The 15,096-nt window shown below is 37.7% G+C and overlaps 1 protein-coding gene across 3 annotated transcripts in view; it reads left to right on the top strand.

Moving 5' to 3' along the window:
* prpsap2 (phosphoribosyl pyrophosphate synthetase-associated protein 2) overlaps positions 1 to 15,096 on the top strand; it is a 41,430-nt gene that overhangs the window by 11,671 nt on the left and 14,663 nt on the right. For all 3 annotated transcript variants that reach the window (XM_072269048.1, XM_072269049.1, XM_072269047.1), the window contains exons 4-7: positions 5,270 to 5,336; positions 6,292 to 6,464; positions 13,363 to 13,478; positions 14,436 to 14,491. In XM_072269048.1, coding sequence (XP_072125149.1) covers positions 5,270 to 5,336; positions 6,292 to 6,464; positions 13,363 to 13,478; positions 14,436 to 14,491 — 412 coding nt within the window. The remainder of the gene's footprint in view (positions 1 to 5,269; positions 5,337 to 6,291; positions 6,465 to 13,362; positions 13,479 to 14,435; positions 14,492 to 15,096) is intronic.

The raw sequence follows: 15,096 nt of genomic DNA, 5'->3' as shown, positions 1-15,096 counted from the left end.
TTGAATCCATCTTTTGCATTTACCCTTTGTTTGAATGGGTCGCTATTTTGAAGTTAAGGTATCATTAATTATTTATTCTTAAATTGTGTCATTTTTAAACAGTATTTTTTCAACCATTTTCATGTCTGTTTACAACAGATCTTGCAACACTCACAGATTTCTGTATTTTCAAAGACTTGTAATAGCAGCATATGACTGTAAAGCTAGTGTAGATGGTGATCTTGATATGCTGGCAAAGCTCCATGTGATTATTCATTAGCTTATAGTTCTGGCAAGGAGAACTTGTTTTGGGATTTTTTTTTGTCCACTGATTTTCATAGTACTGCATGGAGACACATGCAGTTACTCATTGCTTATTGTAATAAGAAAAGTTGAAACTTGGGGGAATTACAGAAGATGCTGTTACAGTTTGGGGTATTCCAGAGTGGTGCCTCTGTACATGCTCCCTGTGGAATGTGAGGGTTTTCCTTGGGTCCTCCCATATCCTCCCACAGTCCACAGACGTATTGGTCACTGTAAATTGTCCTGTGATTAGGTTAGGTTCCTTCGGTGTTGCTGTTCCCGTGACTCAAAGGGCCAGAAGGGCACATTCTGTGCTGTATTTCTAAATAATTAAAGTAAAAGTATTTCCCGGTGTGTGTGCTTTTTACAGTGGCATGCAAAAGTTTGGGCACCCCGGTCAAAATTTCTGTTGTGAATAGATGAACTAATAGATGAGTAAAAGATGAACTAATTTCCAAAGGGCATAAAGTTAAAGATGACACATTTCTTTAATATTTTAAGCAAGAAAACTTTTTTTATTTCCATCTTTTACAGCCAAAAAGTTCTATTTTAACTTCATCAGTCCACAGGACTTGTTTCCAAAATGCATCAGGCTTGTTTAGATGTTCCTTTGAACCTTTTGAGTAGAACTTTTTGGCCACAATGAGCAAAAGTATGTTTGGAGAAAAAAGGGTGCAGAATTTCATGAAAAGAACCCCTCTCCAACTGTTAAGCATAGGGGTGGATCGATCATGCTTTGGGCTTGTGTTGCAACCACTGGCATGGGGAACATTTACTAGTAGAGGGAAGAATGAATTCAATTAAATACCAGCAAATCCTGGAAGCAAACATCACACTGTCTGTAAAAAAAAGCCAAAGATGAAAAGAGGATGGCTTTTACAACAGGATAATGATCCTAAACACACCTCAAAATCCACAATGGATTACCTCAAGAGGCGCAAGCTGAAGGTTTTGCCATGGCCCTCACAGTCCCCTGACCTAAACATCATCGAGAATCTGTGGATAGATCTCAAAAGAGCAGTGCATGCAAAACGCCCCAAGGATCTCACAGAACTAGAAGCCTTTTGCAAGGAAGAATAGGCGAAAATCCCCCAAACAAGAATTGAAAGACTCTTAGCTGGCTACAAAGAGCGTTTACAAGCTGTGATACTTGCCAAAGGGGATGTTACTAAGTACTGACCATGCAGGGTGTCCAAACTTTTGCTTCGGGCCCTTTTCCTTTTTTGTTATTTTGAAACACAAAAGATGGAAATAAAAAAAGTAATCTTGAAATATTAAAGAAATGTGTCATCTTTAACTTTATGCCTTGTGGAAATCAGTTCATCTTTTACTCGCTTAACTATTCACAGTAACAGAAATTTTGACCGGGGTGCCCAAACTTTTGCATGCCGCTGTACAGTCCCTGGATTCTATAGAATTTCATTCCTGAGGACAGTCTATAAGATGATTTCTCTAAATAAACATCTTTTCTCTCGCTATCTATAAAATCTGTTTTATATATACTACTTCTTGCGCCCTTGACTCCTGATGGAGTCATCGGGGCGCCATCATGACAAGCTTTGCACCAGCTTTTTGGTGTGCTCATCATGCGGCATGTCTTCTGAAACCTGGCGGAGCCCATCCCTCTCCAGGTTTCACCACAGCCAATTTTCTCCAACTAGGTGGCACCCCTTGGTCGTGAACACGTGGCCATTATAGTTCATCTGAGAACTTTTCCGCCCCGGCTGCTGACTTCATCATGGAAGTCTTTCGCCCAGTGGTGCCATGTTAACACCACCCCCTCACGTGGTTTAGCCCACCAGCTGAAGCAGTTTACCAGGGTATGGCACTTGGAGCCAATGTGAGAGATTTAGGAGACAGATGAAGACCAGTGATGCCCGTCCACCCTGTCTAGTAGGGAGCAGCATGCCAGACATCAAAGGTACTACCTCTATCCAGAGCTTCCTATACCCCTTTATATATACCAGTTATAATTTAATTTCTCTTGCTCTAGTACCATCTATAACTAAAATGATTAATTATCCAGTTATCAATGAATTTCAAGAAGCATTATTACCAGCTAGAGAAATGTTTTAATGTGTGGGAGAATTTGTATAAAGTCAGATTTTAGTAAGTCATTTCATTCATAAACCAGGGAGCCCCTGTTCAATATTAAGTTATAAAAGGTTAGATGCCTATTGATTGAGTTGGTCATATTCTGTCGTCAAATTTCACTTGATTATTACGCCTGTTAAGAATTGCATAGCTGTGCAGTTCTTCACAGGCATAATAATGTTCTATAAGAACTGAACCAGTAGTTTTTCTTTCAGACTGCATTGGTAATCAGTATAACTGCTTTTAAACATCTTCAGAATAAATGTTTCTGTGAGACTGCCATTGTTATGCAACTAACATATACAGTCACTTATTTCTGCTCCAGGGTATTTTTCTGGGGAAAATATGTTTAATTTGTTCCCTTTTGACCTTCATCCTGTTCTAAATTAGAATGCACAATGAATACTGAATGAGCAGTTCAAGAAATTTACTGTTTTGCCAACCATTGACAACACAAATATTGTGTGTAATGAGCATTAGTATGAGTGAAAACTTGCTGTAAGATCTATCATGGCAAGTTTACTGTAGTGTTTAGTGGGTGAGCAAAGTAAAACTAGAGACATGGCATTACGTATTTCTACTATGTGCTGCCATTTGCCTTGGTTGGAGAATTTATAAGCTATAAACTTTTGTGTTTTGAGATAAGAAGTGAGTCATTTTGAATTCAGATGAGGCGTTATGAATCTTTGTGTATTCTATTCTGAGACTGAGACATTTAAGGCTATAGAAGCCTATTTTCATTTTTGATGATTTTTATGACACTATTAAGTGCTTGTCACCTTATTTGATGAAATAATTGAGCATTCATACATTGAGGTTGTTTCTAGCAATGGAATATTTAAATCAAAACATGATTTTCTGCTTTTCTTCACTTTTTCTGTGCTTAATCTTTGAAGGTTAGAATATTTTTTTTAGTGCTCTATTTACATATCCAGGTATAATCCAACATAAATGTTATTTTTAAATTTCCAATGTCAACGGCCTGTCCTTGAACCTTAATTTAAATTTTTATTCATACCTTTCTGGGCTTAGGCTTTCCTGTTTTCGTAACCATATTATTGCAATCCTCAAATGTATGATTCTCCAAATTGGCCTCAGACAACCTTCAATTTTTAACGCCCCATTGAAGTTGCTTGAGTGGTCTATTATCAAATAGGTTTTTATTACATTTGTGGTGGAGTTTGTAGACTAAGAATAGAAATTTTTCTGATAAAGAATTGCAAGAGGAGAAGAGCGTTATTCAACCATTTCTTGTCGATCAACCAATCACCTCTCCCTCCCATTTCACATGTAGTTGAACTATACTGCAGTGCCTTAGTCAATACCAGATTGGATGCAGGTCTGTGCATATGAAATGAAAATGCAACTTTTCTGGTGCTGGGATAACTGCCCCTAACCCAGTGCTGCCCAAACAAGAGGTAGGAGGGTAGACAGTGAATCAAACCATAGAATTCTTTCCACCCTTGAGCTTTCACTCAAAGAAGTCAAATCTAGGTGTTTAATTTGCATCCCTCGTTGCATTTGTCTCTTCTTGTCTTCCTGCCTCTTTCTCTGCAGACTTCTCCCTTTCAACGTTGAGGTTACTGTTCACCTGTAACCCATGCTTGAAATTCTCTGCATAGCTGCTCCTGCCCATCTTTGTGGCCAAAACAAGGAAGGCAGAGCAAATGACAAAGGCTGTGTTTCAATACTTGCAGTGTGTCTGGGTCACTGGAATAACTGGTGAACTAGGTTGAATTAGTGTGGCTTCAAGCCTTTTTTGAGAGACTTGTTGCAATATTATCTGAGCAAAGATGGGAAATGCTAGTGTTAGACCAGTGTCTTCTCCAGCTGAAACTGGTCTGTTGCTGGTTTGTAGTAAGCTCTTTGGAACAGCTGGCTATTGTTTTGTGGTAATCTTTGTTCTTCATTCTGTTTTAATTCAAACCAGACAACGGGGTGACCCTTTGGAACACCCTTTGAGAGAAGGGTGGTGCAGTCTGATGTGACCAGAATGAACATTAAATTTCATGCGGCCTTGACCTCATCCGGTTCTTGTTCTCTCCATGTTCTTGCCGCTTCTCGACGACATTTGGCGTCATCTCTTAACCATAATGTCCCCCTTCCTTTTTCACGTGGCATAATTAGGCTGACCATTTTTTTTTACCCTTATGCTAGATAGAAGATACAAAGCAGTAACACCAAAGGATGCTGATTATTCTTGATGATGCGGGTGGTGCTGTCCTAAATGGACGTGATATAGTCATCGCTGTTTTATGGGTGTCTCAAAGTATGTCATTACAATAAGATTTAATTATCCCTTATTGATGGGTGGCATTTAGATCTGTCCTAATCCTGCACATGCTGATGGTGACTAGCAGAATTTGACCCCCGAAATAGAGCTGCCCTGCCCTTTTGCCCCGGTAGGTGTGGCTGCTGAGGCTGGCGGTGTGCATGCATCGGGCTATGGCGTCCCGATTTCCATGATGGCGGGTCAGGTCTTGGGTGAAAGCCAGCCTGTTGATTTTTGGGGAATGAGCAATTTTATACGAATATATAACCCGGAACTTTGCCTGCATTCTGTAAGTTAGCGCGTTTTAATTCGATTTAGCCAAAAAAAAAGTGCCGCTGTAATGCACCGTGGGCGCTTATTGGAGGTCACAAACAGACAGACAGACAGAGCATGAGAGTTTTAGTAGTATATAGATAATCCGTTTGGAAATCCTCTCAGAATAAAAATCTTTACTTTCTAATCATATGGAAAATGTTTTCTAGGTAACTTTTTCATTGTTCTGTATCAACAGTTACTTTTGCTTTTCATGTGTAACTTGTTTAGATTGATAAGAAATTACAGATTAGCAATGTAGTTTGAACTGAGGTACATTTTAATGGTGTTTTTTCTGTTTTTTGATAGAAACAAGAGTACAAATTCAAGAATCTGTCAGAGGAAAAGATGTATTTATTATTCAGACTGTTTCAAAGTAAGTTTGTGGTAAAGTGAAATCTCCATGCTTAGATTTTAAGTTAGGATATCAAGAGGAACTTCAGCCTTTCTTGATTTCATGATGAAGCTGATTTACATCTGAATTGTACACCTCTGAAGGAGTAAGCTTGTCCTGTTTGATTGTAGACCATAAAAGTATTGTTCATTTCTTTTGCAGATATTGCACATGCATTTAAAAGTTGAAACTCTTAAGCAGCATCTAAATATTCTATTTAGAATAAAACCACCAGGGGGAAAATGTTCACAGATAAAGCAGTTATGATTTAGTGATCATTTTGTCTGTGATTTTTTTTGCCACAAGGTACTGGCCAGGCTATTGCATCTGTTCTGACATCTGTCTACAGTTACAGTATGTGCTGAAATCCAATACCATTTTTAAGAAGTAATGGTTTATTAGCTTTTTTGACAAATTTGCAAATATTAGTGTTTGTTTTGGAATGATCTGGTTTAAACCAGTTGCATTAAACAAATTTCCAGGTGCTGCATAAAACTGCATTTCCAGTAGTGATTTAAAAATAGTCCCTTTGTAAATGAAGCTAACTTCTCAGATGATAGTGTTTTTTTTTGCTTCTGTTTTACATGGGCCTTGTAGAGAATGTAATCTTGCCATAAAATTCCTAGTTGTTATAGTAGGGAATTTTGTTGCTTCACTGAATAAGAGTTTGTGTCCTAATTTTAAGCCACTTGTATTTTTGATATTTATTGTTAACGAATAATATTAAACTTGTTTTTAATTCATTACTGCTAAACAGGCTCTTGCATTTCCTCATGTTTGTCAAAAGAAGGTTGTTATGTGTTGGTAGTCACTTTAGTTGAGTTTGGTTTTATTTTTAAAGGAGTGTGTGATTTGAAAGCTGAAAGCTAGGGAATTGAAAATGTCAGTGCTTGATCTTGACCTTGTGTTTAAGAATGTTTTTTTTTCTTGTACACAGGGATGTTAACACCACCATTATGGAGCTCCTTATTATGATCTATGCCTCTAAGACCTCTTGTGCCAAGAACATCATTGGTGTAATCCCTTACTTTCCATACAGCAAGCAATGTAAGATGAGGAAACGAGGTTCTATTGTGTCCAAACTTCTGGCATCAATGATGTGTAAAGCTGGTGAGTTGTGCTTGAACCATTCATCCTGTCCCTCTTTTTATCAAATCTGTCTCTGGTGTTTTGTGGAGAAGATATTTATTTAGGAATTAACTTGGCTATCCCCACCACTTTTCACAAGTTATCCCATACTGATTAATAACCAACAAATTGCTATTGAAGGATAATGACTGTTAGGTAGGCAAATAAGAGGAAATCCATAGCAGTGATTGAGAAATGAAAGTTGAGCAGAATACCAATTCAAATATTTTCATGGGGCCTCTTCTGTAGACTGGGTATGAATTCAGATCTACCTAATGGCACCTCTCACAAGATAGTTCTCTTTGTGTAAGCCAAGATTGTGTTCTCATCATAAGAAGGTGCATGACTGCCCACATTTCTGATTGTGGGAACTAGCACTGACCTGAAGCAGCTGATGTTGGATATGCATTGGAGTTCCTGTGTAAGACGCATCTACATTGAAATAATCTTTGTTCCAACCTTTAATCGTTTTCCCTTGTGAATCATCTGTTGTGATGAACTCTTTCCTTTCTGTAGCAGTGTTTATCCCATGGGATGAAGTTGTCTGTAGCTCCCTACTTGGGGAATTCTGTTGTCAGGCCCACCCAGTTAAAAACAGTGTGCTTTGGGAGGAAAGGGAGTCACAAATAAATGCTGCCTTTTTCTAACTCTAAAAATTTCTGTTGTTTTTTTTAATGGAGACTGCTTTTAAAACTGGGCCCTCATTGCAATTTAAAAGACTAGAGGAGTTTGCTTAGTGGCGTATATTAGAAGTTGGTGCCATGAGCTTTTGGAGTGGTAAACTCTTCAATTGTTGCTTGAACAGAAGTATTAAAGGCTAGGTGTTGAGTCTGGATGACCAGTTACAAGAAGCAAGTAGAATCAGTGGGCTGAATGGCTAAAGTCAAGCCATTTTATTCTGCAGTGTGAATTTTATTCTGCAGTTTGAACATATGAATGTTATAAATAGGAACAGGAGTAGTCAGCTGGTCCTTCATGCCTGCTGTGCATTCATTAAGGTCAGCTATGTCAATGCTTTTATTCTGGCATCCTCCCCATATTCCTTGATTTCCTTCAAGTCATCTTTTTGAATCATCCTTGTTCTGAAACTTTATTCCCCATGCTAGCTTTGGTAGAAATCCTAATTGCATCTAGCGGTACTAGACACGCCCAAGCATAATCCCTGATGAAGATAGCAGTTTGTCATCAAAACATTGATTATAATTGAGAGGTACAGTTGACGTTTCGGGCCGAGACCCTTCGTCAGGATCTGAAGTGTCCTGACGAAGGGTCTCGGCTCAAAACGTCTACTGTACCTCTTCCTACAGATGCTGCCTGGTCTGCTGCGTTCACCAGCAATTTTTATGTGTGTTGCTTGAAATTCCAGCATCTGCAGATTTCCTCGTGTTTGCGATTATAATTGATACGTGTATCCGGCTGGAAACTCGGAAATGTTTATTTGTCATGTACGGGAAAGCATTAGATCCTTTTTCCAGTGTAGATATTTCGAAACACACAATTTTTCTTCATTTGGTAAACCTGCCTTACCTGGAACCAGTCTGAATCTTAACTACTCTCCCTTTGTGGCAAGCAAATCACTTCTTGGATTAAGAGAGCAAAACACTGTAGTCCTAACCCAAGAAGAAGGTAAAGAGTGTAGCTCAGGTACACTCTTACCAAGAACCTATATGTTATCCATTTTACTACTTGCTTGGCTAATCTATAATTAGAGTCATAGAGAAGTATATCACAGAAGCAGGCCCACTGAGTTCATGCTGGAAAAAAAAATTCTTTTAAGGGAAAAGTGGTTTTTCAATAAGTTCAAATTAGTTTGTCCATTAACTCTCATTGTACTAGACAAGATCCAAAATAATATTTTCACTGGTTTAATCACCTGATATGTCCTAGCCTATCACCAAATAAGTTATTGCCTTAAACCCTGCCCTGGCATCTGCCCTCACCCAAGTTCTCCTTTGAAAGCTGTAAACCCTCCATTCTCCCCTGTCCTATTTCAGAAGGGTTGTTGACCTGAAATGTTGACTGCTTTCTCTTTCCACAGATACCACTTGACTGGATGAGTTCGTCCAGCATTTCTATTTCTGACTCCAGCATCTGCAGATTTATTTCTTTTCCTTAGTTGGTTTCTTTAAATATCTTATAATAGCTACTTTGTATTTACACTCGGTAGTTTAATTACTGTTGCACTTGCAACATAGGTTCTGGAAATATGGGGTTTACAGTGGAAGATCAGAAACACTAAAGTTGTCCCTCATAATTACTTATGTTTAATCTCTTTATGAACAAGTGTTGAACATAACAAAATCTCTATATAGTTGGCTTGCAGTGGGCAGTAATGTGGTTAATTAGTTTTGTATATGCTGAATGTGGTTGACCTTTTTAAAACTTTATTTATAAAATGAGTTATGATCTAAATCCCATTGCTCATCCTTCAGATTATTGTTTCTCATCATCTTAATTCTCTTCTAGCAACATTAATTAAATTCCCAATACTTGTTCCAAACAGTGAATTCATGGTCTGGGCTATTTGTTCATCGATGGGGGCAAATTCCTTCTATTTATACCATTCAAAATGGTCATCTTAATTTTGTGTACAGTTCTCAAATCTTTTGATCAACCTCCTTGACTACAATGGATCAAAGCTGTATATTGGTCCATGTGACAATAATCTTTCTTTTGTAATCTTGTAACAGATCCTCCTTCCCTCAAACCATTCTATTAAATCTTTTCTACACACACTAGCACCTTCATATCCATTTGAAGTTTGCTAAACAGCATTGGATATAAACCAATAAAGATATAATCTATGATTTGTATAGAGATAAGTTGCCTTCCAAAAGCAAAATACTGTGTTCAATAGAAATCTAAAATAGTAACCAAAAATGCTGAATAACATGTCTGGCAACATCTGTGGAGAGACGAACAGTTAATTTAGATAACACAGAACAGAACAGTACAGCACAGGAACAGGCCCTTTGCCCACAATGTTGTGCCAAACCAATTAATTTAGTAATCAGATGGCCAACTAAAATAATCCCCTCTGCCTACATAATGTCCATGTCCTTCCATTTTCCTCACAATCATGTACCTATCTAAACTTCTCTTAAAAGTCTGTAATGTATCTGTCTCTATCACCACTCTAGGCAGTGCATTCCAGGCACCCACCACTCTGTGTGTTTTTAAAAAAAAACACAACGGATCTCCTTTTGAAAATTTCCCCTCACCTTAAATGCACGTCCTCTGGTATTAGATATTTCACATCTGTGGAAAAGATATTGTCTATCTACTCTATGCCTCTCATAATCTTATAAACTTCTATAAGATCTCCCATCATCCTCCACCACTGCAGAGGGAAAAAAAAACAAGTTTGTCCAACCTCTCGTTAAAGCGCATAATCCAAGCAGCATCCTGGTAAACCTCTTCTGCCCCCTCTACAAAGCCTCAACATCCTTCCTATAATGGGGTGAACAGAACTGTATGCAGTACTCCAAATGCGGCCTAGCTAGTGTCTTATAAAGTTATAGCATAACTTCCTGATATTTGATCTCAATGACCTTTGTTTAGTAAATTTAGAAATGAAATGTTTTAAATTACATAGGAAGAATTGAAGAGAGCCAAGATAAAAGACTGATTAAGCTTTTAATTTTTCTGAATATCACACTAGCTATTCCACCATGAGATTTGTTATTTGTTCTGTCACAGAGCTTTGCTTTGCTCTGGTTTATCTCCTCCTGTCCTCTGTGTCTCAAAACTTGTTTTATTTCTTAACTTTTCCCATTTCTGATCATAGGGTATTGACCTGAAAAGTTAACACACTCTCTATACACAGATCTTGCTGGTTGCAGCATCCTTCTGTTTGCAAGTATCTGTGTATAGGATTACTCCATGTTAGGTCAGGTACCAGAACAAACCAAGTTACTTCATCACAGACTATCTTCTAGAACTGTGCCAGTTCACCTGTATTCTCAATCTATGTTCTTTCTAAAAGACTACTTGGCTGCTGAATGAAATTTTACGTGCTTGTCTACCCCTTCATACATAAAGCACTACAACACAAACAGGTCCTTCAGCCCATCTAGTCCACTCAGAACTGTTACTTTGCGTAGTCCCGTTGATCTGCAGCTAAACCATAGCCCTCCATGTCCTTTCCATTCATGTATTTATCAAAATTTCCCTTAAATGTTGAATTCGAAACTGTACGTGCCTCTTCAGTTGGGAACTTGTTCCACACTCTTAACCGCCCTTTGAGTGAAGGAGTTCCTCCTCAAATATTTTACCTTTCACTCTTAACCTATGAGCTCATCTTTGTCATCTTGCAGTCCGTACCACAATCACAAGCACTGTGTCATCAAGATATTTGAAATATTTATTCTGTGCAGTCATGTTGGTCAATAATATATGTTTATAGTAAAATAAAATGGTCTGAGTACCAGGGAAAATCACAGTCTACCAACCTACTTTCTGGGAAGACTCCTTTTATAATGATTCTGTTAACTTGGTATGCTACCCGTACTGCCATTCACCTTTTAATTCCACGGACTGAAATGTTATTAACCAGCCTATTGTGTGGGACTCTCACTCTCTCACTTATAGTGGCCATCATATCTTCTCAATCTCATTTTGTGATACTGTGTGTCCACCCCAGTCATCAACTTCCCCTTTGCCTCCACAGAGGCCGCTTGAACTCTTCCAGTAGTATCTTTTACTACTTTTGCTTTTCTTTCCAGCTTCTGAAAGTTTGACTGTAGAGCCTCATTCTTGCCCTCTCTGTCAAGCTAATGTGTGTCACAATTTTTGATTCGGTGCCCTTTAGAAATACTGAATCCTCTGAGATGTTCTTTACCCCTCTACTGGGTTTGCTTGCAACACATGGAAAATTGGAAATGCCTTGGGTTGTGTCTCTCAGTTTGCAAATGAATAGTTGTGCCCACTTTATTGCTCTGTCATCTCGTAATTTAGACAAACTCAAACAATTCATGATTGGTTGCATTTTAGTCACTGGTAGAACCTTGGACATTATACGAAGTGTACTCATTATACTTGAGTGTGTTTTTGTCTTTGCCCTAAACTGATCTAATATTCCTTGCAGATCGTGTGTTGATTAAAGGTTCCAAACTTGTGTGAACTTTTCCTGGTATAGGCACTAGAATTTATTTATGGGGCCATAATGCTTTACTTAAAACTACAATGAACAATATATTAGTCTAATACTGGCAATTAAATAGGTAACGCTTTATTCTGCTTCAATGTGCTGATGTATAGTTAGTTGGCCTGCAAAACAAGTTTTTCTCTGTACCTCAGTACATGTGACAGTACTAAACCAGTTTACTGATTTACCATGTGAGCTTCTCCACTCTTGATTGTAAGCTGCATTGACAATGTAGTCATGTGAGCAACTTTCAAGCCTTTCTTTTAACCTTGAAGTTTCTGACACATGTTTTTACTATATAAAATATCTTGTAGGACATTCTTGAGGGCCTCACCCTCCCACATAGCCTGTTAGATATTACTCTTTGAGCAAATTACTACAGATTGAAGAAATATCCAGCGTTTTATTTTTCTGCATCTTGTTCCTAGCCTTTCTAGGCTAGTCAAAGTGCAGCTTGGATTTCAAAGTGTGAAATGCTCAAGGAACATCTTCAATGTAAATTGCTTTAAGTGCAAAACTTACAAATAGTCTTATGATGTGTTCAGTTCTTTGAGGGCTTTTGGACTTGCAAATGTCAGAATGTGGTGTAAAAGGGAAGAGCAGCAATGTGATTGATGTTCCAGCTCAATTAAAAGAGCAATATTAACAGACATGAACTGGATGAAGATTGCTGTGCATGAGAACTTTCATCAGATTAGCTATGGAATATTGTAAATTGAAGAAAGGCTGACACCTTTGCAGAAATAAAGCCTCATAATTAAACATCAGGTACCATCTCTTCTAGTACAGAGATTTCTTGGCCTACAGTTGATATTTGTGTTCGATTATAGTTCAGTTAGGAAAAATGTATTTTCCCCTGCATGTTGGTAGGACCAATATTGATTGCACTGGAACTGAGTGGTTCACAGGACCATTTTACTCCACTGATGTGCGGCTGAAATCATAAATAGGTCGGCCAGTAAGATTCCTCCCCTGAGGGTGTCAGTGAACTACGTGGGTTTTTAAGAAGGTTTGTTTGTTTTCACGATCACTATCACAAGAATTTTTTTTTAAATTCCAGACCTCAGTGAATCGAGTGCAAGTGCTTTGGGTAGTATTGAGCTCTTGTTTTCAGATCTGGAATTCAGTCCTTGGAAATGTGCAATCCAGTAATATGAAACATGATACCACCTTTTCCAAAGTAATATGATTAAAATCTGGAGCCTGAACAAGCAGATGCCTAATTTGTATGAATGTTATCAAATCAAATTTTTGAGAGTTTCCACCTTAAAAATCTTCATAGGTTTTGCATTATGGTGGTGATACTTTCTAGGTAGCTTTTAACATAAGTTGTGGAATGCCAGTAGATTGGGGTTTTGCAGACTTTGTGACCAAAGCTCAATTATTCTACGAACATTTGCTTGGATACCCCATGTCTTTTTGGTGCTGAATGAAGTCTGTTTGATGTTACCAGTGATCTTTGAATTATTTAAATTCATTAATAACCTTAATAATCTAAACTTGTTCTGAGTGCAATAATGCACAGGCATTTTCTATTCTTCAGGAAGGATTCATTATGCCTTAAAGAATGAAATGCATTCAGAAAGCAAAGGCATATGGGAAAAAAATGTGTGAATGTCCTGGTTTAGTATCTTTCATTTCCTTGTGTGGTTTGATTGCTGCTGCTAGGTCACTAAGTGCATAAATACTTAAGCTGCTGTTGCAGATTTGTATTCATTTCCACACTCTCCTCAGGCTTGACTCACCTGATTACAATGGATTTGCATCAGAAAGAAATCCAGGGATTTTTCAATATTCCAGTTGATAATCTGCGAGCGTCCCCATTCCTGTTACAATACATTCAGGAAGAGGTGAGGTTAATGGAGTTACTGACTCATAATGCACTGTTTACAGGGACAAGAAACAACCACTATTAGCTGCCGACAAAAATATCTATAATCTATATCAGTACTGGATTTCCTTTATTTGCCTCAATTTTTGATTCATCACAAAATATGGAGGCTTCCTAATTTGTTTTAACATTATGCATTATTGTTCTTCAACGCTGCTTACTGATAAGAACTTAAGGGTATGGAATATGAGTTAATCTGTAATGTATCAAATCACTCTAGAGTGATGGCAGTGAAGTTATTTCAGGAATGGTGCTGATTTTAGTTTTTTGTTTAGTTTGTAGCATTGCTCGATTATAACTTATTGCTTGGAGACTACAACTTTTGAACTTATTTCTAAGACTCACTATTGTTCTAACCACTAATTTAAAATAAGAGTTGGGGTGGGTTATATTTGTGTGTACTTGTATCCAGTAAAATTTAATATTGAGATGTGTTTAACCCAGACTCTAACAAAGTTTTGGCATTTTGACTTAGTGGGAATGAGAGAGCTTCCTGGTAAGGTGATCCAACTACAAAAACAGCTTTTTGGTATTGTGTGATTTATGAAATAATTTTTGGTATGAAACCAATTAACATTATTGGATTATAGTGTGAATTTAGAAATCTGTCATGCAGAGCAATGATTTGAGTGCTAAAGCTTCATTATTGGTATCGCTTAATAACAGAATGCTGCTCCATTTCAAATTGACATAGTACAATAGAAGTATAAAGAATTAATGTGCTTATTTTAGACATTAACAGATAGGGTTTCAGTTTTGCTAATTGCACATGCAAGAAGGTGAAAACAACTTTAAGGGTATTTTTAAGAGTGCTAATTGTAAGCAATCATAGTTTGGTAAAAGTGCATCAAATACTATGCATTGGGGATTGTTGAGGAATATGTATCTGATTATTCTCTCCACTTTTTTTATGCAGATCCCTGACTACAGGAATGCAGTGATTGTTGCAAAGTCGCCAGCATCTGCCAAAAGGTCTGCTTGGATTATCTTTCCATCTTCCATATGCAGTGGATTTCGGTTCATGGGGGCAACTTATTTGGGACAACTCTAAAAGGACAAAAATTAAATTGAAAAAATAGCAGGGATTCTCTTCATTTATTTGGGACAGGAGATTGTTGCCGAACAGTTTCTAACCAGCCTCAGTTACGCACACTTTTGTGACCATTAGACACTACACCATTCTTAAAGTGAGCAGTTTTTAAATAGCGATGGTTGCATGTGTTTGTGTTCAAAAACCAATAATTTTTGTCACTGGTAGTTAGCGAGAAATAAGCAGTAAGACATATTTAGAACGTTTTGCTCACTCCGGTTTTAAGCATTCATTCTTGAAGATGCCAGAAATGGCCAGGAGTGAAAATGAATGGACTGCTTCAAGTTACGAATTTTGAAGCATTTGAAGGTATCAGCAGTCATTTTGCATGGTACAATGAAAATGAAGTTTTGGAGGATGCAGTCATTGAACGCATTATATGAAGGCAGTCGGTTATCTGCACTAGGTGCCTGCACTGATTTTGTTAATTTACAGTCAATTAAAAGAACATTGCAGCGTACTCTGGATAAATTCCTTCGTTAACTGT

Source organism: Mobula birostris, chromosome 9 (genome assembly GCF_030028105.1).
Source record: "Mobula birostris isolate sMobBir1 chromosome 9, sMobBir1.hap1, whole genome shotgun sequence".
NCBI lineage: Eukaryota > Metazoa > Chordata > Chondrichthyes > Myliobatiformes > Myliobatidae > Mobula > Mobula birostris.
This window is presented reverse-complemented; position numbering and strand designations above follow the sequence as displayed.